The sequence below is a fragment of the Thunnus thynnus genome, chromosome 21 (assembly GCF_963924715.1).
Source record: "Thunnus thynnus chromosome 21, fThuThy2.1, whole genome shotgun sequence".
In the NCBI taxonomy this organism is placed as follows: Eukaryota; Metazoa; Chordata; class Actinopteri; order Scombriformes; family Scombridae; genus Thunnus; species Thunnus thynnus.
In genome coordinates this window covers 7,174,131-7,197,734 of record NC_089537.1, presented here as the reverse complement: position 1 = coordinate 7,197,734, position 23,604 = coordinate 7,174,131, and the positions used below count along the sequence as shown (strand labels likewise).

At 40.4% G+C, this 23,604-nt stretch overlaps 2 protein-coding genes across 2 annotated transcripts; both read left to right on the top strand.

The window, feature by feature from the left end:
- Positions 1-379: 379 nt before the first annotated feature.
- Positions 380-3,500, top strand: cops9 (COP9 signalosome subunit 9). Its single transcript, XM_067578394.1, has 3 exons — positions 380-562; positions 1,936-2,008; positions 3,391-3,500. Exons 1-3 carry the CDS (start codon positions 500-502, stop codon positions 3,426-3,428), a joined length of 174 nt encoding a protein of 57 aa, XP_067434495.1. The 5' UTR covers positions 380-499; the 3' UTR covers positions 3,429-3,500.
- Positions 3,501-4,913: 1,413 nt separating this feature from the next.
- and1 (actinodin1) lies at positions 4,914-12,637 on the top strand. Its single transcript, XM_067578466.1, has 7 exons — positions 4,914-6,067; positions 6,674-6,768; positions 8,884-8,928; positions 9,288-9,433; positions 10,211-10,624; positions 10,809-11,060; positions 11,148-12,637. Exons 2-7 carry the CDS (start codon positions 6,696-6,698, stop codon positions 12,156-12,158), a joined length of 1,941 nt encoding a protein of 646 aa, XP_067434567.1. The 5' UTR covers positions 4,914-6,067; positions 6,674-6,695; the 3' UTR covers positions 12,159-12,637.
- Positions 12,638-23,604: the final 10,967 nt, after the last annotated feature.

Below are 23,604 nucleotides of genomic sequence, written 5' to 3'. Positions count from 1 at the left end.
AAATGAGAGGTAAGGAAGAACTTTATTTACTTATTTTTGATATTTTTATTTTCATTTCAATTTATTTTATACATAATAATTTAGATTGGATAGGAGAATTGAGTTGTATTTTCAATCCAGTAGAAGGCGGTAATGCAACATTTTGGATACAAACCGCCTTTAAAAACCAACGAAGAAGAAGCTGCCTGGGAGCGATATTTTTTCCTAGGATGGCGAAGTCATAAAGCGCCCTACTCCGCCTCTGATTGGCTTACTCTGATATTCTTCCCTTAACTCTAACCAATCGCACTCCTCATGCCTAAACTACCAGCCAATCAGAGGCAGAGTAGGGCGGGCCATGACTTCGCCGTCCTAGGAAAAAACAACAACATTTGGCTATCCGGGTACAGTGTAGTGTTGCACACACTGTTTTGTTTACAAGACGAGCACTGCTAACTCAGCTAGCCACAAACGAAAGCATCTTTTAAGCTAACTGCTGTTGAGCTGAAACTAAAACAACATGAAACCTGCGGTGGATGAGATGTTTCCTGAAGGAGCTGGTCCCTATGTGGATCTGGACGAGGTTGGTTGACGGATTTGTAGTAAAAAATAGCAATATTCAATTATTAAAATCCTGGTTTATGCTAACAAGCTAGCTAACCTAACGTTAAAATGTAGCATTATGACAAAAAAATGTGTTTAAAATGTATTTACGTTAACAGTTACCGTTACTAACAATTCAAACGCTGTAAATACTCTGAAATGACCGAACTGCAGTCATTAAATGTCAGTTTTGTTTGGGTTTTCTAATTTAATTTATGTTCACATTTTTCTAGCCAGTAAGTAATAGGCTTATATTTAGTTATTCGGGGGCTGTTTTCGTTTTTGATCAATTAGTTGCAAACTATTAAACTAATTGCCAACTATTTTGATAATCAATTTATTGTTTTCAGTAAAAAAAACGAATTCTCGGATTCCAGCTGGTTACATTTTGCTCTACTAGACAACTAACTGATTTCTTGATAAAATAATCAATAGTAACCGATACCAAATCGAAATCCATATCGAAATAGTCAGTTGCAGCCCTAATTCGTACACTCTGCTTTGCTGTAAAGAACTACATCAATTAGGATATCATTAGGGCTGCAATGAATTCTCATTACTGACTTATCAGACGATTATTTTCTCAATTAATCAAATGATCGTTTTGTCTATTTATAACTTCTTTGAGCAGAGAGTGACATCTTCAAATGTCTTGTTTTCTCTGATCGACAGTCAAAAACCAAAAGATATTCAGTTTTCTATCATGTATGACACAGAAAAGCTTCAAATCCTCACATTTGAGAAGCTGCAACCGGCAAATGTTTGTCATTTTTGCTTAAATAAATGACTAAAACGATTATTTGATCATCAAAATTGTTGCCAATTAATTTTCTGTCGATGGATTAATCAACTAATCATTGCCGCTCTAGATATCATTATTGTCAGCCTCATCAGACCACATGAAGAAGAGTCTTTCATCACTCTGAAAAGCTGAAATATAGTTAGGCCTACATGAACTGACTGTGCGTTGGTTAATAGTGGACTTTAGCTTTCAACAAAATGATGACTCTCTTTATCGTCCTTTATGTTACAATAATATGGTCAAATTATAACTAAATGAAAGGCAACACTTTATTTATGGATCCTTTACTTTCCTTCTTATTTCCAGTGAAGACCTCTTTCAGTTTTCATATGAGCTCCTGCCTGTTTTAAGACAGATGAAGAAATGTGAACCTGTCCTTTATGAAAATAAATGATAAATAACTATCCTTTTTCCCATCTTTCTTTTATTATTTGCTCCCATAATTACGTCTCTATCCTGAATCATTTATTGGAATGTAAAGTACTGTGTTTGTGTATGTGTGTATTCTCTGCTGGTGCCATTAAACTGGTTGTACCTCTGTGTGTTGACAGGCAGGAGGCAGCAGCGGCCTGTTGATGGACCTGGCAGCAAATGAAAAAGCAGTGCACTCTGATTTCTTTAACGGTGAGGTGGTCTTCCTCTTTTTCTTTCCTATACCTTTCTGTAATGTGTGCAGAGTCAAGAGGATATTAAACACTACGTTGTCAGTTTAATGATCCCGTCAGATAGAGACGTGTGAGGGGAAGACGTAAAAACCCTCCTGTGTCTCGATTTGTTTCCATCTTCCCACTTGCTTGTAGGAAGACACGGGGGATTTTAGTCATGAACAGCTGTGTTTACTTGCTTACATTACGTGAGCTGAACATTCCTTTAACCTGATATCTGCAACCTCACTTAAATAACCCAGTTCCCCTTAATGATCAAAGGATAAGTCCTGCTAGAGAAACCTGATTACTTGGTTGTTTAGCCTTTAATTAAACACCAACTTAAATTGAGAGCCTGTCTTCTCACGGTGTTGTCAGTCCAAACGCTCCAACTTTAAAAAAAACATCTGTTAAAGTGGCAGCATCTTATCTTCAGTATCTTTAGGAAGGTTTCTTGTGGAATCAAATGAACTTAAATACACATAAAACATATTGTTTGAGTACCATGAATGATGTGGAGGAGAAGAGTTTTACTGTTTCTTACATCAACCACATCATCTCCTCACATTAACCCTCATAAATCCTCTGTTGTCTCTCTGTAAACACCGGTTTATGTACACGTGAACACGTATACTGAGGACGCTCGCAAAAAAAAAAAAAAAGCTAATCTGTTTTCCGTCTTGCAGCGTCGGCTTCAGGCAAAAACAATTTTGGCTCAGCAGCACATGACCTAGAAAAAAAAAAAAAAAAAAAAAGAGCTGATTGTTAAAAAGAGGGGAATGAAAGAAGAAAAAAAGAAAGAGAGGAGAGAAGAGGATGGTAAAGTGAGTTTATAGCTGCTGTCAGACGGAAACGCAGCGGGACACCTCGCCAGTCAGCTGCTTTAAACACACACACACACACACACATTTAGATCACTTAAGGTTGTTAACACCGCTCACACTGACAGGCAGTGAATTCCCTCTAAGTTCTCGAGCAGAGCGACTCTCACATCCAGCATGTCCTCGCTCATGGCACTAACAAGGATTTGAGATCCACAAACGCTCTTCATGCTAATAAAACCGTGCAATGTGGAGCACAGCTGGTACACATAGTCAAAAAAACATACAGTGTGTGTCCAAAATAATACAACTTAATGTTGTTTTACTCTTCTGCATCATCACAGAGCCCTCTAATGGGGCTTAGCCACTTATCTTTTTATATCTACACACTGAATAATCACATAAACATGCTACTGACACTAATCAGCCAAACTCAGCAGCTTAAAAACAAGGAAGAGAAATAACAGCTGAGCTAATGATTTCCCTGTTTTTATCTCCCTCTTTTTGTCTCTTTTCTTTCCTCTATCTTTCCTATCTGCAGACTTCGAGGATCTGTTTGATGACGACGACCTGCAGTGACGACAACAACAGCGAAACACCTGCAAATGTTTCTGTGAACATGTACATATAAAAACTGGCACTGTATTCTGACTACAAGTTCTCTCTTTATTGTACAGCCCCCTCCTCTCCTCCCTCCTCTCCCTCCTCCCTCCTACATGTCACTCACCACCATGTTGAAATAAAGCCTTTTTGTTTTTACAAAAAAAAAAAAAAAAAAGCCATCATGGTGAACCAGGTGTCTGTGAATTCTGAGAATCACTTACATTCCAGCTTTGGAGAAAATTATGAGTATGGTTTTGGCGTCGTTCGTGTTTGAATCTGCTCCCGACTGGATTGTAGGTTTGAGAGCTCTACGAAACACCTGTTAGCAAACGTAATTACATACGAGATACAGTGTTAACATGACCACTAAATGTTCAGTTTGGGGCACGATGAGACAGGAAAAGAGGGGCTGCAAAAATGTGGAAATACTTAAAAAAAAAACAACAGTAAATGAAGCGTTCACGTTTGGGTAGTAAAACGGTTCGTTGTCAGGTCAACAGTAATTGAGCTAAAGTCTGTAGAGATGGAGTCAGATCTTATAAACATGTTACTGTTCATTTATAACAACTCAAATGTTTGTTGTATGAAATGTTTAAAAGTTTAATTGTATTCATTTTTGATTTTCTGTTATATGATGCAGACCCACATAAACCAGCTACATGACTGCAAAAATGAAATATTTGTAACACCCTGCAGAAAACTTAACACATTTAGACATACATACCGCCTACATATCACAGGAACATTTACCACAGAGTGACAGAGTTTACGTTTTATGGCTTTAGCATCAGTAAAGTCAGGCGCTGATGTTGGGGGGATGAGCAATCGATCTTCATCTCAAAAGGTGTTGGATGTGCGACATAAGCAACTTGTGCAATTTCACACTGAAACAGGAAAGAGTCTAAAAGTTGAAAGCACATTTTATAATAATTTGCAGCAGAAGCCAGAGAGCCGGAGTCTACATGAGGAGAGAATTTTCTTCCCAAGTTAGAACAGTTGTGGTTGTTTCATAGTGTTTAGTGTTTTTCTCTGTGCTCTTCTCACTGACTGGAAGTAGATGTGGCTTCATTGGAAAGAAGTTGATATGTGCACCTCTTAAAATCTGAGCAATATTTGAATCAGAATCTGATGTCAGTCAGATATGATCAGACTGCACCTGCTCATGGTCCTGATGCAGCAGATGAGCTGAGTGTTTGACTTAAACTGTTGATACATTAATACTGAGGAAGTTTTCCTTCATAATCAACTAACAGGGATTCTTCCAGTTTTGAACATAAAATAAGAACGGCTGCCACAAAAACCTTTATGTTTTAAAGTGAAACTAAGAAAAAGATTTGAAAATCATGTTTTCAGGGGCCAAACTATGAAAAATATTGCTAAAAGTACATAAAGTATGTTAACTATACTTAAAAACCGTGTCTCACTTTTAAAAAGTCCATAAAGAAGGTTAATCAGTGGCAGTTATTTCCCAAAATTCAATACATCCAAAAATAATAAAATAAATGTGTTTTTTTAAACTGCAACACAAGTCTGATTTTTAAAAGGCAATTTCCCCCCCCAAAAAATCATGATTTATTTCGGGTTAAATCACTTTTGGTGCATAAAAACGGATGTTTTTCAAAGTCAAAATCTCACTTTCTGCATAAACTAGTAAAACCTCCTCAGAAGTGGAGCCTGGACATGAATTTCATAAGACTACAGACAAACAGATGTACTGATATTGCATCATGTATCACAGCTATACGGCTTCTTCAGAAACTGGCTGAAACCGCTGTCCATGTCTATGTGTGTGTGTGTGTGTGTGTGTGTGTCTGAGGAGGCTGGCATGCCTGAACACAGTTAAACTGAGGAGGAAACTGTAGATTATCAAATTCCTCATGTGTAGACCAGCTGTCCCTTTATGTGTGTGTGTGTGTGTGTGTGTGTGTGTGTTTTCACGTTAAGACAGAAGCTGTGGTTTGGCCCTCATTGAGGTCTCTGAGAAGTGCTTATGTGGCACCTCAGCTCCCCCTCATTATTTCCTTCTGTTTCACTTCATCTTTCCCTCTTTGTCTTTGTTTTACTTGCTCAGGAGTTATTGTTGCATCCACAAAAACAGACACAGAACTTTAAAACCTGTATTTTGAAGCATAAATTACTAATCATTCAATTTCTCAAATTAAAAAAAACTGCCTTCACCCCGTTTCTCCACGTTTCCATCTCTTTACCTCGAGCCCTCCCACCTTCCCTCTCTTCCTGCCTTTAATTACGGTGCCTCCGATTGGTCCGATCTCTCAGAAACTTTCAACCAATCAGGCGTCTTGTTGAGTTGGCCCTTGACCCCCCTCAGGTAGTCCCCCTGTGTCCCTGTGTGCGTTTTTCTACGTGTAGCGTTAATGAATACTTGCTGGGTGTGTTTTTTGTGTGTGTGTTAGAGATGACGGGCTCCGTTTAAAACCCTCGACCGATCCCTTCATCAGGGCAGTCTGTCAGAAGGGCCGCAGGGACAGGGTGCACCAGGAGTCTCTTTTATACAACACACACACACACACACACACACACACAAACAAACACAGACACTTGTGTAGATTCCACATCTGGATCCGCAGACAGACACGCCGATTAACTAACCACAGGTAAGAAACCAGAAAACACAAGAGGAGTGACGTCTGTGCTGCTGCATGTTTAGCTTGGTAGATTTAGGTACTTACCAAAGGATTCAAGTTCAGGTTTGAAGTCAAGTTTGACTGCCGGAAAAACACCTGGTTCTGTTTTTTTTTATGATGACAAACCAGTAGCTGCAACACAGCTGGAAGCCTTGTGGCAACATGTTTGTTTAAAGCCTCCAAATCAAGAGTTTTCCAAGCTGCAGGGGTCACGTCCTGCTCTCCAGGTGAAAACTAGCACAAGTCTGGTGTCTCAGGTTGTGATCGGAGTGAAAATTTAACACCTTGTAACTGTTTTTTTTCCTCTGGATTGCTGAGCTTCTTGCAGGTAATGAACTATTTTGGAGAGAGCATCCAATTCTAAAATGCAGCTGTATGGTAAAATTGACAAAATAGGTGGTGATTTAGTCACAGCGGTAGATAAAAATGTCACTTTCTTACCCTGCGTGGTTTGATTTCTTTGCAGCAGTAATCAAAGAATGTGTCTACAGTACATCTTTAAAGTCATAATGTTTGAAGACAAAGATGTGTTTTATAATTTTAAGCCATTTTGACACCAGTTTTCGGTGTTGACAGGAGAAGAAGAGGAGGTGAAGTCATGGCTGGACGAAGGAGAGCCGGTTTCTCCGGTGTGATGGTCACCGCTCTGCTGGCTGTGATGTTGCTGCCTGGTGAGTACACAGTGGGACTCTGTAGCGGGATCATACATCACATACAGTCACATAACCGAGGTCATTTCTTTAACTATGTCACTACGAGATCCAGACGGTCACCGTGGTGGAATACAAACCATTTCATCAAAGTGCAGCTAATGATGTAAGTTGTTGCGAAACAAAATAAAAAAAAAAAAATCAGAAAAGAAGATAAATTCTGTTCAGGTTTTGATGATAATGAATGGAGAATGACTCATAGAGTAGTTGAGAAATATACCAAATTATCTCACTTTACTTCGTCCGACTGTGAATCATATAAGTCCTGCTTATTACGCACTGATGCACTGATGAAAAATGTCCCCTTTTAAACAGACACAGCAGTGATTTTCTTCTTTTTAATGGTCTTTTTAATGGTTATAATTTAGTGCTTTTACTCCAAGACAACATGGACACAATTTGATAAAATGGCAAAATGATAATGATGAAAGAGCTCATGTAACAGTAATTAAACATCATTCAAAACTGGTCGACGGCAACTGTTGATGAAGCTATTCATGAATGTCTCATTTCTCAAAGATGCACTGTATAGATCTAGGAGGCTAATAAACCCTATAATACCTTCACATAATCAAACTTCTCTTACACACACTGTTACTTTTCTTTCCCATCTTCCCCCCAAATTTTTCACTTAACATACAAGCAGCCGTTTTATTTGTTTGTTTCACAGTCTGCTTTTTCTTCCTCTGTCGGCTCTCTGCTTCTTTAAAAAGCTTTTTTCAAATAAATTTAACTTTGAGTTATAGCCTCACAGTCATTTTCAAGGTTTGTTTGTTAAGGCTAAAAGGTGAGCTACACTGTTCTCAGTTCATGGACACAGACTCGCGTCATTGCAGCACTTGCTAAAAGGTGGCCGTAACTCAAATGTGCTCCATATATTATCATGATGTGGCTTTCTGACACAGCCCGTGATGGTCATATATCATCTGAATACGACGTGAAGACAGGTTGCTCCTCCGCCACCTGGCTCTAGTTTGCTTAAGACGTGATTGGCATATTTACAAAAGGAGGGAAGCCTCATCTTTACCTTTAAAAATTTTTAAAACGACACTTAGTGGGGGGAAAAATAAGGAGGAGGAGGAGGAGTTTCTTTCATCATTCCTGGTTCTGTAAAAAAATTAGTACCTGTCAGCATCACCTCCTCCTCCTCTGCCCTCTTAAAGCTCTGCTGTTTCCAGATGTGCCAGCTAGTTTTTCTTTACAGGCTCGTAAAAACCAATACAGCGGATACACTGAGACAGCATCATTTAGCCCACCCTCCTCCTCCTCCTCCTCCTCCTCCTTCGCATCACTCCATCACCGTGGGTCACCTTCACTTCTCCTGCTTCTTTTTAAAAAAAATTCTGTCTTTCCCTACAAATTCATACCTTTGCCTGTTACCCTTCCTCTGTGACCTTACATGCTACATTGCGCCCGGCGTCTCTCTGATTACTCCATCAAAGCTTATCAAAACTCTTTTTTCTTTTTTTTTTACATCAGGAGATTGATGTTTTTTTTTTTCCCCCCACTTCCAACACGCGCCACGTAACCCTGAATTATCCCCTCTGGATCTCTCTTTTTAAACCTGTCGTCTGTTCCCCTTCTTATTCTTCCTCCTTCTCTTCCTCCCCCCCCCCTCTCCTCTTCCTCTCCTTCTGTAAAGCATTAACACCTTTTCCCTGTGGAGATGAAAGAAACCGGGAGCAGAGCTGAATTCACTGTTCCCTCAAGCGCATGGGGGTCAAACAGTACACATACATACGTATGTGCGCGCACACACACACACACGCACACACAAGTGCAAACACAGCTCTTTGAAAACGCAGCATGAGGTTTGATGTTACAGGCTCCTATAAAATCTACAAAGAGCTGCAGTCGCCGGCCCTTCAGGCAGAGCCAATTACCCCTGCCCTATTTAATGAATGATATCTGCCTAAAAAAAGTGTTTGAGGTTTAATGTCATATTATCACTTGTATATTACAGACACGTTTAAAAAGTCAGAATAGTCAGTAAGCAATTTCCAGGATTTTTTTCCTCGACTTCAGCAACTTAGATTTCACATCTGTTTTTGCTTTTCTCCGTCTTGTTTTTTGTAGCGTTCTTGTCTGCTGGACCGATCGCGCAAAGGGCCAAAGGAGATGGTAAATATGTGATTTGTACCTGAGCATGTACTCACATGTTTGTTTGGTACACAGTGCCACGGCTGAATCGTTGAAAAATGAGTGTGAACGGCCATGAAAGTACTTTTTGATTAAAAGAGTAACACCCACATTCATCACTGCACTTCACCTTGCTTCTATGTAGCATCAACACTCAACCCTATGATAGATATAACAGCAATTTTCTTGACAAGTAAGAAAAAAAAAAGAAAAAAGAAGGCTTAATAAGGTTTGACCCCCGAAATATAACAAGTTTGACTCCTTGAATATGATGCTATAAACTTTCAAAGTCACTGGAAAGTCCTTGAACATGTGTCTTCTCTTTATTTTGCTGCCATCAGCGGGAGAGAGTATCCAGGAGAGGGCGGCAGTTGCAGCGTCACACAGGAGGCTGATCCGCAACCGCAGGAACATCAGCTGGTACAAACAGCACTCTGACTTCTGGGGCTGGTACAAGTACTTCACTGACAATGGCAACCAGGAAGCAGTGAGTAAACATTATTATCTTTGGGGTTTTTTTTCACTTTATACTAAACTTACTACTTACTTTGCCTAATGAAAGTCTTAAAGAGACACTCAAGTCTGTCTTTATAGTATCAAACACTCACCCATGTTGGTTTGAAAGCTGCTAGTAACAGTTTCCCCTTTCAAAGAGGTTACAATAGATCCCAATAATAAGCTTTCATAAGCTTTCAAGCTGATGTAATCAATGCTTTTATATGTTTATGTGACAAACCAACAGAATTATCACCAAACTTTGCAACTTTAAGCTGATTTGTTTTGTTTTTACGGCCTGCAATATTACTGTTTTGGTTCACTCTCAACACACTCATCACTGTCAGACGTTGGCCAAAAAATCAATTAATGCAGGTGTAAAATCCATAGAACTTCCAAAAACCAGCATCTATATTTTGTGTCCCAAATTCATCACTACAATATTGTCTATGACAAGATAAGCGGTGTATTTTAGCCTTTCTGTGGCTTTGTTGCTGCAGGGATTTCATGATATGTTTCTATGGATGTTTTAATGTTTATGCTGCTGTTCAAACTTATCATTAGAGTCAACTAACAGCTCTGAATTCAAGCTGAGAGCAGCTGCAGTGCGTCATAAAGAAAAACACATTTAACAACCTCCTTTCAAGCCAACAAACGGATATTTGATACGAAAACAGAATTTGGGTGGGGTGTCTTTGCTCTGTTGTTTGTTTCCAAAATGTTCCCATTCATCATCTGACTGGCTCACCAATAAACTCCCACAACTCAGGTTCAGGAGATGGACCGCATCTACCTGGCCTACCTCCAGAACAAGAACCGTGCTGAGGGACGTCGCTCCTACAAGGCTTACTTGCGCCACCTGGGGGAAATCTACAAGTCCTGCGCAGATTCTGATGACCCCAACTGCGTGTCATCCTACACTAGCAGGCCCAAACCTAAACCTGAGCCACCCAAACTTGCACCAGTGAAAACCTGTGACCCAACCAAGGATCCTTACTGCCTGTATGCCGCTTTGGTCCAGGGCAAGAGCCCGTACCTGCCCCTGGTTCTCCCAGTTGCCACCCCCGCCCCTGCACCAGCCAAGGCCCCAGCCCCTCTGTACGTCCGCTCTGCTGCTCCAGCAAAGGATCCAAAGTCAGGGTATTACTACTACGCTCCATCTGCAGCACCTTTCCTTTCCAAGGTACGCAATCAGACAGTATTGATTTATAATGTACTGTATTATAATTTATCATAATTTGTTGAGGCACAGTGTCCGCTGCTTCCAGGAGGATAGATGTGTCTCAAATAAGTGTCTTTAAACTGCAAGACAAAGTTGTGTTTCTAGCCTTAATAACCCCGTGGAACCACATCTGAATCTGTTTCAGGAGCAGAAGGCAGAGCTGCTGCGTATCTGCTCCGCTGAGGACGTCGAGTGTCTGCAGTACCATCTGAGAGCTGCCTACGGGTACGTACCCTCCGCTGGGTCCCTCCCTTCCTACGCCCACCTCGGCTGTGACCCAAAGAAAGACCCCAACTGCAAACCCAAACTGGTGCAGAAAGCCCCCTCTGGTCTCTACCTGCAGTACCCCAACTGCGATCCTCGTGATCCCTTCTGTGCCTATGCTGCCTCCCTCGTGGTATGATTTATTTATTATATAGACAAATTGTCATTTTGAATCTATGGCGTGATTATCATGACTTTATCTTTCAATTTGTCCCTACAGGCACCCCGTGCCCCTAACCCCCCTGCCCCTGCTGGCCCTGGATCTTGCAACCCTCTGTTTGAGGATAACTGCAACCCTCTTACCGCCACCAGATTCGCCACTCCCCCAGAGGCGTACAAAAATGAGGAAAAAGAGGAGGCCGCTGCCATTCGTGCTGCCCCTTCAGATGCTGAGCAGTACAATGACCCCTATGCCATGTTTAGGGATGCTTATGCTAACGCTAACAGAGTTACTGATCCTTACGCTATGTACCGCCAAGCTAGCGCCCCAGCTTCTCCTCCAGCTAATGATCCATATGCCATGCTGCGCCAATACATGTCCCAAGCTCAAGTTAATGACCCATATGCTCCACGCATGGAGGCTGCTCCAGAGTCTAACCCCAATGATCCTTTCTCTGCAATCCGTGAGGCTGCGGCCGCCATGCAACGCCGCGGTCCTCCCACCCCCAGGCAGCAGTTTCCGTTTGCCCAGCCGAATTATGAGGAGCCTGCCCAGGAAGAGCGCCACCCTCTGGGCCCCCCAGGTAAAACCAAGGAGGGCTATGACTGCTTCATCGGTTACGATCGTGAATGCTACCCAGTGAAGCCCACCGAGCCTCGCTCCGGAGTTCAACGCCGCATACCTTTCCCCGCAGAGGCCTACGAGCCCCACGTGAGTGCTGACGGCACCCGCAACGGAGTCCTCGAGCCTTCCAACCCACACTGCGACCCCGAGTACGACCCCGACTGCCGCCTGCGTCGCTACGAGCCTGAGCAGGGCCACGCCGAGGCCCAGCCCGAGCATCACGCCGAGGAGGATCACAACCAGGGGGCAGGACACAGCGAGCAGCAGCCGGAGCAGGAGCAGTACGAGACGGAGCCCTTCCAGAGCGGCCAGGAGGAGCCTCACATGTCCTACCCGCCACTCTCACAGGGTATGCCCAGCCTCCAGGACATACTGAGGCGCTACGGAGACCAGTTCCCTGAGCAGGATGATCACAGATCTTATGCAGAAGACTACCGCAAGAAATAAACACACTAACATACATGCATGCAGATGGACATGAATACACAGTCCCGTGCGTTCTCGTAGCTTAGCCCTTGACCGTCTCACGCAGCGCACAGAAAGTCCTAACTGGACCGGATATGGGACACACGTAAGAAGTCTATGGACCCAGTGAGCGAGTCACAGAGGACGTCTTTAAAATTCTCCACCTACACCTCTACACGTCGCTTCCAGCTGTAGGAGCACGCTTACAAAGCAGAGGGTGTTCCAGCAATGTTTTCATCTCTTTAGCTGCTTTAGACCTGTTGCTTTGGCCTATTGCTTTCCAGTTTCCACCTCAAACCACTCGAATGTGTAATGACTTCTAAATGCTCAGCTTTGCTTCTGTATCTATGCATCTCCCATTTGTATTTGTTTGTTTTGCTTTTTGTCAGTGACGGATTATGTAAAGATTTTTTTTTTTTTTTCATTTTGGATGTTCTAATAAAAAGCTCTAGGAAGCTGTTTTTGCATTTCATGTTCTTTTGAATCTTGACATCTTGGCACTACAACCACACTGAGGCAACACGGGATTAATGACAGATGTAGGTTGAAGTAAACTTGCCACAAGACAGTAATTAAAGATCCAGCGGTTTGGTATTATACCTATTAGGGGGATTTACAAGAGACACTTTTAGTATGGATCAAATTCCAAATACCTTTCCTATTATGCAACCATCAACATGTGTTTTCATAGACCTTCCCTACCTGGTTAATGCACTTGTCCTTATAGGAATAAAATTTGCTTATTCACTCTGGTGAAGAATTAAATGAGAAGATCAATACTACTCTCTAAGACTACAGCCAGCAACCGGTTATCTTAGCATGGAAACAGTTAACCTGCCTTTGTCCAAAGGTAAAACAAAAATCTGCCCACCAGCACCTCCATAGATAACATTAACATGTAGTACCCCACCTGCTTGAAATGTGCATAAAAAAAACAACAATTTGCTATTTTGCAGGGGGTTATGTTCCTTTTTTCTTGGCAGGTAGTAGTTGGAAGGAGACTCTTCCTCTCCATTCAGTATTAAGGTTCAACCTCTTACATTGTAAGTTCTTACATTGTGATGTCAGGAACAAGTAGATTTTCAGGCTTGACCTGTCAGCCAAGTCTTGAACTTCAACAGACAGGTCCGCGACGTGTTTCTTTTAAAAGGGGTTTCTCTGCCTCTCCGCTCTCCTCTGACTTCACCCTCAGCTCTGTCGGCTCTCTCAGTCAGCTACAAATACACAGCGTGAGGAGGGTCCCAGAGAACAGGGGCTCGACCTTATTGATCCAAGAGCTCTCAGACACATTAACAGCACCAGCTATTCAGGCATCCGCAGGGAAGCTCTTGTAGTGTGTTTGGACAGTTACTGAAAACTTCAGACTTTAGCTTTCTTTAAAAACCAGATCAGACCTGGATCGCTGGCTGCTAGCAAGTGTTGAATTTGTATCCTAGTATGCAGGTCATATTGAGGTCTGATCACCTTCCCACCAGAAACAAACCAGTCATCTAAAGGGTCTTAGTGTGGTTGTTTTGGGCTGCTGTGTTCAGATCTGCCCGAATGAATCGTACCAAGAAGGAAAACGAACTCAGTCCAATTCAAGCAGACACAAGTTTTAAAACTAACCTAACCTAAAAACATTAATGTGATGATGTGGTGCACAGGTGAGAAGGGACTGGGGATTAAGATGGGTTATGGTTTTGTTTAGTTTTGTTTATTTAGTTGGGTAATTTACCTCAGGTTTCATTTTTGGGTCGTAAAAGGAAGCCTACATATGTCTTTCGATTATGTCAATATTTCCCGTCTCCATTGAATTCTGCAATGTGTAAAATAAATAAATAAAAGTCTCTTCATTGATAGATGGACAGTTGGCTGGTTTCAAATGTCCTCAGACTCCTCGTGTCATTACATATTAGTGTTAAAGAGAAGATAAAAGAGAGGGACTCAGCAGGGAAGATAAAAAACAAAAAATGTAATTTCTGCCAAAGATAAGCTGAGCTTTTTAACTTTTTATTATGTTAAACTGTTTATTGGTTTTTGAATATACCAGTATTAAATGAAAACAGACAAGGGAAGATAAAGTAAGGTGTGGTACTTTTCTCTAAATATTATAACAGACATTTTTTTAGAGGGCTGTGTGTAAAGAGCTAAATATTCTGAGCAGTAACCTGCTTGACAGTCAATGTGCTCACCACAGTTTAATTAATGTCACCACTGTTCAAAATCCTATTGAAGGATACAGTTAATAATCAAATTGGACTCTGCCAAGCAGGATAAAAACGGTAACCAATTCCACACCTGTCATAGCTTGAATTTTTGCTAAAGATAGATTTACGTAATTTAATCAAAATGTCATCTGTTTAAAAAAAAAAAAGAAAAAAAAAAAGGCCTATTTCTGTCTTGATGGACAAACTTTATTTGTTCCTACTTGTCTTGTTCTTTAGAACACCTAACCTAAACGTTTTTACTCTATTACATTATCTGATAGAATTTGTGAAATGCCAGCACAACCTTTAACGCGGTTTAGATAATGAAATTCAAAAAAAGTCAAATCTGACACACACACACACACACAAAAAGAGATTTTAAACAACTGATAATAACTATAGTGTTTTTTATTTTTTAATTCTAGGGTCCAACTTTTCTTTAGTGTCTTGAAAGACAGAACCAGCGTTTGTTTGTAACAACAAAGAAGCATTCTCACACCTAGACAGGTAATAAAAACGGGTAAAACGGTAAAAACAAAAGTTAATGGGAACAATAAATTCTTTTTGGAGGCAGTTTCCTTTAGGAGATGAGTTCAAAAGACCTCAATACCGTTGGTGTCCAGGCAAAGACAAGTCCTTGAAAGGGAACTTTTACTTTTTCAGTTGTCTGATAAAAACCTTCAGGGGCTCCTCACCCTTTATAAAGCAGACCTCTATAAAGAATAATCACAGCAGGAAGTGATACTGTAATGCTGATTACAGTAAAAAAGGGGCTGTAGATTTATGGTGCTTTTATTGAGATCATAAAGAGTAAATGGTCTCTTCAGCATACTTTTAATGTCCAAAATGAAACTCCAACCACCTTTTGTGAGGCTGTAGCTTGTGGTATTGTTAACTGAATTTAGTTTTTTAGGATGTATTCGATCCTTTATGTCAGTGTTTCTTTGTTTGTCTTATCTCGTCACATCACTCATAGTCTTCACAGTCTTCTGCCTTCACTTCGGATGTTAGTGGTAAACATACTTCTAATAAAAATCAAAGACGAGGAGTTGGTCTTTGAAGTTTTTACTGAAAGCAACTGAAAAACATGAGGAAAAAAACAAGTATTGGACACAGTGACACAGCAGAAATTACAAATCAGACAATTCATCAAGATAAACAACTTGTGGTGTTATTTTTCCAGACAGGACCGTTAAAGCATTGCAGAAGAAGAAGAAGAAGAAGAAGAAGGCGCAACAAGATGACTGTCATATGATGGAAATATGATATCTATAGTTTGTTTCATGTATTTATCCTGAACGCTTCATACTGGACGTTCAAGTCACGTTTCATGTATGTAATGATTTATTCACCGAATCTGTTTGAATTGCACTTTTTCACAGCATAAAAAACATTGTGATATTTTTTCATGCACGAATTGAAAATGCGAATAAAAACATATGGACCACACCTATGGTCTCTTTCATTTGTGTACACTAAATTGTGTAATTTTAGCATTTTCTTGATACAAAATACTCAACATCTTGCTGGAAAAGATAAATGTTGTCAGGTAATAACTTACATTAAGAATCAATGTAAAGGCGGAGGGAGTTCCAGGAAGGCAAATAAAAAGAAGAGCAGGTCTGGTTGGGGTAAACTTAGTTAAAAGGTTTATGGTCAGTGGTCTGCCGATATATGCGGTGGCCATGAAGCCCATAAAATGTGGAGTCATTGTTTATATCGGTGTATATCCTGCCCCCTCCCCCCCTTCACTCTTTCATCGTACACCTGCAAGAGCAGAAACCAAATGTAGCTCTTGTTTCAAACTTGTAATTATGTCTCTGGTCATTTTTTCATCCTGGATCTAAGTGTTGCCCTGTTTTCCCGGTGTTTTTTTGTTGTTTTTTTTTCTCTTGTAGGAAAGCCCCTCATGCCAAGGAGTTACTGTAAATTTGGTCTGACAGAATTTCTACTGCAAGTGAACTCATGACGGCACATTATTGATTTATCTCCTTTCTGTTCACAGGGCTGGTTATTGTCTCTGTTCTTCTCTTTCTTTTATCTAATTTTTTGCTCTAAAGGATATTGCGTCTTTATGAAATTAAATTTCTGATAATATCTGAAAATGCCTGAGAGTGCCTGCAGTTCATCTTGAAAATGTAAGAAAGTGACTGCTTTGAGACAATTGACTGGCAGATGTTTGAGGACGCAGCCTATACACAGACTGTCATAAGCTACATGAATACATGAACCTTCCCCAACCGGAAACACTGGGTCAACTGGGAGATCTGCGCTAAACTCAAAGCCAGGACAGCCTCGGACAGCCTCGTTCAACTCGGGGGACTCTGACGCCTACAAGGCAGCTAGTTATGACCTCCGGAAGTCCGTCAGGGATGCCAAGAGGGCCTTCAGGGACAAAGTGGAGTCCAACTACCACAGCTCTGATCCCAGACGCATATGTTGCATCATAAAAAAACAAAAAACAGGAACATTATTCAGCCCACCATCATTCCCAGACGAGCTCAACATCTTTTATGTTTGGTTCGATGTGGACGACACACGATGAAGCTGCCACGTTCACCCTAGAAAGAGCCAACATGAGACGGTCCTTCAAAAGGGTCAACCACCACAGAGCTCCAGGGCTGGACGGTATACCAGGCCGGGCTCTCATGGTGTGCGCTGATCAACTGGCAGAAGTGTTCACCAACATCCCCAACAAAAAAAAAGTTCTGCACTGCAGGTTTAACCTACATATGACTAGGGATGCCCCCCAAAACCTGGTTCTGAAATGTTTGGTGTAACTGTAGGCAGCTTCTCTCCGTCTGTGTGTCGGTTTGACTGAGGGCGGGTGAAGTGAAGATAAAGTTATACACGAGTTAACAACAACAACTCATTACTGTAACTGCCATAAAACCTTTGCCAGTAAAAAGCCAATTAGGGTAGTTTATCAAATCACCTGTTCAACGAGCATAAACGTGGAAAGATATTTTCACCTGCTGTCTTCTATCCACCGCTGGCATGTTTCACACAACCACAGCATGCTGGTTAAGCTAATAGATAATTCACTAACCGAGACCACTCTGAGAACATTAGATTTCAATAGTTTAATTAAGATAATAAAAGAGAGCTGATATGTTGATGGATGGGTTGGAGAACATGATGAAGGATTAGGGATGGACGGATGAAGCGATGGGGGGAGGAAAGGGGTGAGATGTGAGAGTCGAGGAACATAGATTGGAGGGTTGTGGGACGATGATGGATGAATAATGGTATGTCGACTGGACGACCACTGCCGACAGTAGGGAGGTGGGAGGGAACAGGGGGGAGAGGTTGAGACTCTGAGCGGGGGAACTGTCTCTCCAGTCTATCTCCTGGTTAGAGCCCCCCGTTCCTGTGTTAAAACAGAGGAGAGAGCATGATTGATGAAAAGAGAGGGGTTAGGGTGGGAGGGACTTGCAACCGAGACGAGGGGAGAAGAACGGAGGGGGTGTGCCTAAATACTTTGTTGTGCGGAAGTGGGATGTGTACTCGGCGTGGTCTCTGTTCCCGAATCTCGTTTATAAATCTATAAACTTAATTTATTATAAAACAAGCTAAAACGAAAACTGTCTGCATGTGGCCGAACTGTTTACCTTCATTTGCCACATATATTAAAATGTGGCAAATTCTTGTAACCTCAGCTGAGAACCAGCCGCTCCTCTCCACCAGGCAGGTCCTCTTTCCAAACTCCACTCAGTATTTTGATGTCAGGGATTTTAGTTATTTTATCGACATTTTAGATTTGTTTCCAATGAAATATTATTGAGTTTATATAGACTTTATGAGGCAAAGACTCATAAAAACTTTATGTTGCTCTTCTAGAAATGATATCTCATTATGTTTAGAATATTAAATTATAATCCTGTTCTGAATTTATAATTTTTTAACTAATATATTTTTAATAAGGAGTATTGATAAGAGTAGTAGTATTGGTAAAATCCTAATGATTAACTAACCCCTAAGGCTAACCCTATTTTGGCTGAAACCCCTTTAGTTGAGGTGTAAATCTATTGCGACCTTAAAAGGAAAATAATATATAAACATACAGAGAAGAATGGTTAATGATTCTGTAATTCGACCAGGCTGCTGCAACTACCTCGGAAAGCACAACATATAATATAAAGATATATTCAGTGACACTAATGGTGGTCATCACATTAAATGTGTGTTTGCAGTTGTAGCGTGTATTGACACTAATGGTGCAGGCTTGTGTTTGCTTCAGAGGAGAGGGCAGAGAAAAATGGATAAAGCACAGCGCTGTAAAAAGAAAAAGCTCGGGGAGGAGGGGGGGGTTGAAGGGGGGGCTCCATTTTTACCTCTGTGTTCAAGACTCCTGCAGGGCACAAGACAGTAAAAAAGGAGTAAATCAAAGAGAAGACAGCATGAGACGATCTCCATCCAAGTGGATGTAGAAGTGAGTGATGGCATGTGTCTCATCTGTTTGTGTGTGTATGTGTTTGTATGTGTGTGTGTGTGTGTGTGTTTGACAGAAAGAAATCCTCACCCCTAAATATATCTGAGTCAGTCTGCCTCCAGCTGCTGACAAAGTCATACCCCCTGCACTGTCTGACACACACACACACACACACACACACACACACACACACACACACACACGGTGCATTAAACACGGGACTCCCTCTTGTGGCTGCTGATGTTCGGGAGGAGACGAGGTGAATGTCAGTCACTGCTGCCACTGTCAACAACACTCAAAAGCTGATTACTTGTTGAAGACTAACAATAGATCACACTGTCAAACTAATTACTGTACGTCGTCTGCACCGCTGTCCCCTTATTAGCTGTTGACTTTTATTCACACAAGACATTTAGTTTTACCATAAATTTGCAAACATAGTTGCAATGATTGGTTGATTAATTGATTAGTCAAAAGAAAATTGGCCATTAACCTTATTGTAGTAAATCTTTTAATCATATAAAGCACTTTGTAACTTTGTTATTAACTATTTTGATAATTGATTAATTGTTTCAATCATTTTTCAAGCAAAAATGCCAACTGTTGTTTGGTTTCAGCTTCTAAAATGTGATGATTTGCTGGTTTTCTTTGTCATATGAGAGAAAATTGAATATCTTATAAAGGTTTTGGACTGTTAGATAAACAAAAGACATCAGTGTGGGCTCTTTGAAATGGTGAATGGCATTTTTTTAATCAATTAATGAAGAAAATAGTCGATTCACTTGCAGCCCTATTTTGAAATAGCGGTCAAGTGCAGCCAGAACCAGGTCTTTGTTTGAAACAGGCTTTTATTTTTTTTTTTAAATCATAAGAAAACTGTGTGCTTGTGTTTTAATTCGCTGTTGATGAAAACTTAACACGTCCATAAATTCAGGATATTGGACGTTTCTACTGCATCAACTTCCATCATAACAACAATAAAGCCACGCTACTCTCACCACTTTGTTGCTCGGAGCTCGTCTTACATAGACAAAACACTTTTCTTGCTCACTAATTGTCTTTATTTGAATTCTGGCTTTTATAGCAACAAGCTCGAACAAAAACATCACTTTCAACCCGGTCGGTTTTGATCACGTAACTTTGAAGAATACCAAAGGGATAAGCGGTAGAAGATCTAATATGGACGAGTTCAGCTTTCTCTGCTGTTTATCCTGCCAGTGATCAAAGTTAAAACCAGAATTTAATTTGGGCAAATACAGGGTCAGAGCAGGGCTGCGTATCCCTTCATCGTGTGATCCATGTCTGCAGCCACACTGATCCATCTCTGATCTGACAGAAATTAGACAGAATGTTTTTTTTTGTTTTGTTCTTGAATCACTTAATTTCTTTTTGTGATAAGAATGCAGCAGCGTGGACGGAAACGTTTAAAGTGAAATAAAGAAAAAAAACCAACAAAAGTCTCCCCATTTCTACTGGCTAAACGGACGGATAGCTCCGATGGTTTCCAGCCTGTCAGAACTCTTCTGTCTGTCAAACCGGACATCTGTGGAGCTGATAACGACGTCGGACTGATATGATTTGCGCAGCTTTAATTTTAGCCACTTAAAAATAAAATAGAATTTGAGAAAAATCACATCAGACCAGGTCATCCTCATGATGGACAGCAAGATATGAATCACAAGCTGTAATGGTATGTCAGCATGATGCATCACCTAAAATAAGGTGCAACTTCTGTCACCTTTTTTTATTCAGAGCTGGCATCCAGTACCAGGAGTGATGAAGCCTCGGTGGGGGAGAGGGAAGGGGGATCCACCTCTGCTCTTATTTCCAATTACAAAATACTGATCTTGAGTCCAGTAAAGCAAGAATGAGCAAAAAAAAAAAGGGGAAGACACTGGTTGATAGAGGGTAAAGATACACAAAGGAAGATGGTGAGTGCAGGGGGAGAGAGAGGAGAAAAGGGAGGGGAGGAAAGAAAAAGGGTGTGAAAGAGATACACACAGCAGGCGTCTCGCTAAAAGGCAGAGTTCACAGAGTGTGTCGTTGTGCAAGAATATTCCAGCACACGTCAGTGATTATAAGACGTCATGATGTGAAGAGGAGAAATGGTTTTGGGTATTGAATTATCCACTTTCCCCCCTTTCTCTAAGTCAGAGAGGAATATAATATGTGTCACACAGAAACGTACCGCGCTGTATTATCTGGGCATGTTAGCGGCGACTTGGTCAGCGGGAAGAGAAGAAGTGATGTTCTTTTTGTGGTCAGCGGTGGAGGGTCGATAAAGGTCACACATGATGGATAAATGCCCTTTTAAAACAATGAAAGTTCCTCAAGACTCTTTTTTTTTTGGTATCAGTTTAATCTCCCTCAGAGAGACTTAATATATTTCAATTGTAAATCATTTTACAGTGACTTGCATTAAAGTTACTTCAGTTCTCACTCATCTTTTATGAAATTGTGGTCGTTTTTTAAAAAGAATACCCGGTTGAAAAAAATTAAGCTAATGAATCAACGTGCCCATCCTCAGCGTGTTTAGATGCTGAATCCTCAAAGGCAAAAATTAGTAGGAAAGCTTTCCGCTTAAGTTGTTTATTCAGGCATCGCACTGATGTTTTCCTCAGTGTGCAAAATGGCAACAGTGTCACGACTAAGCACAGGTGAGCTGTATGAATATGAATGTGAATATTATAATGAAGTGCAATAGTCAATAGGACTCATATTATAAACAACACTCATTAAAAGAAGGAACAAAAACAAATCTCACCAAGTCATTTTACAAAAAGAAGGACGATGAGGAACCTTCATTCCAGCCAGTTGTTATTAATGTTAAAATAAAATATTAAAGTTAAGATTATTATGAAGATAAATCTAAAAACACTCTCTCTGTAATAACCTTTCTGAATACTTTCATAATGTCTCTCTACAGGAAACTTATCATCATGATTCAGAATAGAATATTTATGTTCATAAAGTTTTAGATTACATTTTGTCTGACCAACATAAAGTAAATGGACATTTAAGTAAATAAACTACAAAAGTGGCGTTAAAAGCAGGTAAATATAATCTAGATAAACTGCACAGTGTTGAGAATATAAATAAAACTAAAACTATAAATCTAAAACCTCTTCCTTCAAAAGCAATCTGGAAGTCCAACGATATAATAAATCCCTTTTAAAACTTTATATCCAACTTCAACACATGGGTGCACCAATCGAAAATAGTTTAGTTTGGCATGAAATAAAACTTTATTAACCCTGTAAATGGTAAATGTACTGCACTTATATAGTGCTTTTCTAGTCTTCAGACCACTCAGAGTGTTTTACACTACATGTCAACATTCACACATTCGACAGACAATGCCATGCAAGGTGCCAACCTGCTCACCAGGATTTAATATAATCCACAGTCACACACACTCTCACACACACCCGCTGGCACGGCCATCAGGAGCAATTTGGGGTTCAATATCTTGCCCAAGAACACTTCAACATGCAGACTGGAGGAGCCGGGGATCGAACTGCCGATCTTCTGATTAGTGGACGACCCGCTTTACCTCCTGAGCCACAGCAGCCAACTGGGGTTAAAGGTTAATGATGGTTTAAAGTAGCAAATTAAATAAATAGCAAAACATCATTTCTGTATTAAAAAGTAACATGTTTATGAGTGACATACATAGCAGTACAGCTCCTGCTACCAAGTCTGTTGTCAATTCTTGTCTTAATTATACATTTATTTATAGAGCGCTTTTCAAGGTACTCAAAGATGCTTTACACATAAGAAAGAAAAAAGTCTTAATCTTAATGTACACAAAACATCACTATATCAATATAAGCTTTATAGCGGCATATTTGGTCAGTTACTGCAGCATGTTTCATGTCAGCACAAAGGTGACTTTTTTACTCAAGAACTCAGTGTTAATTGTCCAAATTACATCACTCTTATTTTAAATCATTTCACGTTATTGTCAAGGAACAAGTGAAAACCACCTACAGTGAAGTTTATTTTTTTATTATTATTTAAAGTTGTGTTTTTGGGGCATTTTTGCCTTTATTTGACAGTTGATAGTAGAGAAACAGGCGGGAAACAAGGAGGAGAAAGAGAGGGGCACGTGATGCAACAAGGGTCCCCAGGTGGAGATGAACCTGGGATGTTGTGGTTATGTGGCACGCACTGTAACTATTTGGTTACCATGGCGCTCCGATTTTATCTGTTTGTGATAGAAATTTGGTCTTTCAGGATTGAAATCTGTCATATTAAAACTCACTGAGATTCACCATGAAAAGATCTTCAAACAAGAGCAACTCCAACAAGTGAAAATATTTGTTTTCTTGTTTGGACAAAAAGTTATTCATGAAGTCTGAATATGAGACTTAATAACTTGTAAATACAAATGTTTTTTGTAGTGTTTACATTTTGTCTAAGCAAAGATCTAAAGTAGGAGGACACAGCAGAAAATACTGTGTGTACTTTACGAGTCTGGGATATGTGAGAGCCTCATGCATACATCACTGTGTGTAGATTCATCTGGCTCACAATCAGGAGGTCAGAGGAACACCGAGTCAGCAGTTTTCAGAGACAGATTTACACAGGCTCTGTATCTGCAGGATTAGACTGAAGAATAGTCCACAATATTAATATGAGGGGATCTGAGGGAAACTTTTACCTTCCATATTATTCAGTATTTTTAATTTATTGTCCCTCTCTTTCACTAACTTTTCTAGTAGCTTGACTTTCCTTTTGTTCTTGGTCAAGGTCACACACTCAAGAGTACAGATCATTTTTTAACACTAAATACACTTTACTTTCA

Excerpts from the sequence above, each read along its gene's own strand:
- cops9 (XM_067578394.1), top strand. The coding sequence starts at position 500 with ATGAAACCTGCGGTGGATGAGATGTTTCCTGAAGGAGCTGGTCCCTAT. Across the intron at positions 563-1,935 it reads CCTATGTGGATCTGGACGAG|GCAGGAGGCAGCAGCGGCCT; the intron begins GTTGGTTGACGG and ends GTGTGTTGACAG. Across the intron at positions 2,009-3,390 it reads GCACTCTGATTTCTTTAACG|ACTTCGAGGATCTGTTTGAT; the intron begins GTGAGGTGGTCT and ends TCCTATCTGCAG.
- and1 (XM_067578466.1), top strand. The coding sequence starts at position 6,696 with ATGGCTGGACGAAGGAGAGCCGGTTTCTCCGGTGTGATGGTCACCGCT. Across the intron at positions 6,769-8,883 it reads GGCTGTGATGTTGCTGCCTG|CGTTCTTGTCTGCTGGACCG; the intron begins GTGAGTACACAG and ends TGTTTTTTGTAG. Across the intron at positions 9,434-10,210 it reads ACAATGGCAACCAGGAAGCA|GTTCAGGAGATGGACCGCAT; the intron begins GTGAGTAAACAT and ends CCCACAACTCAG.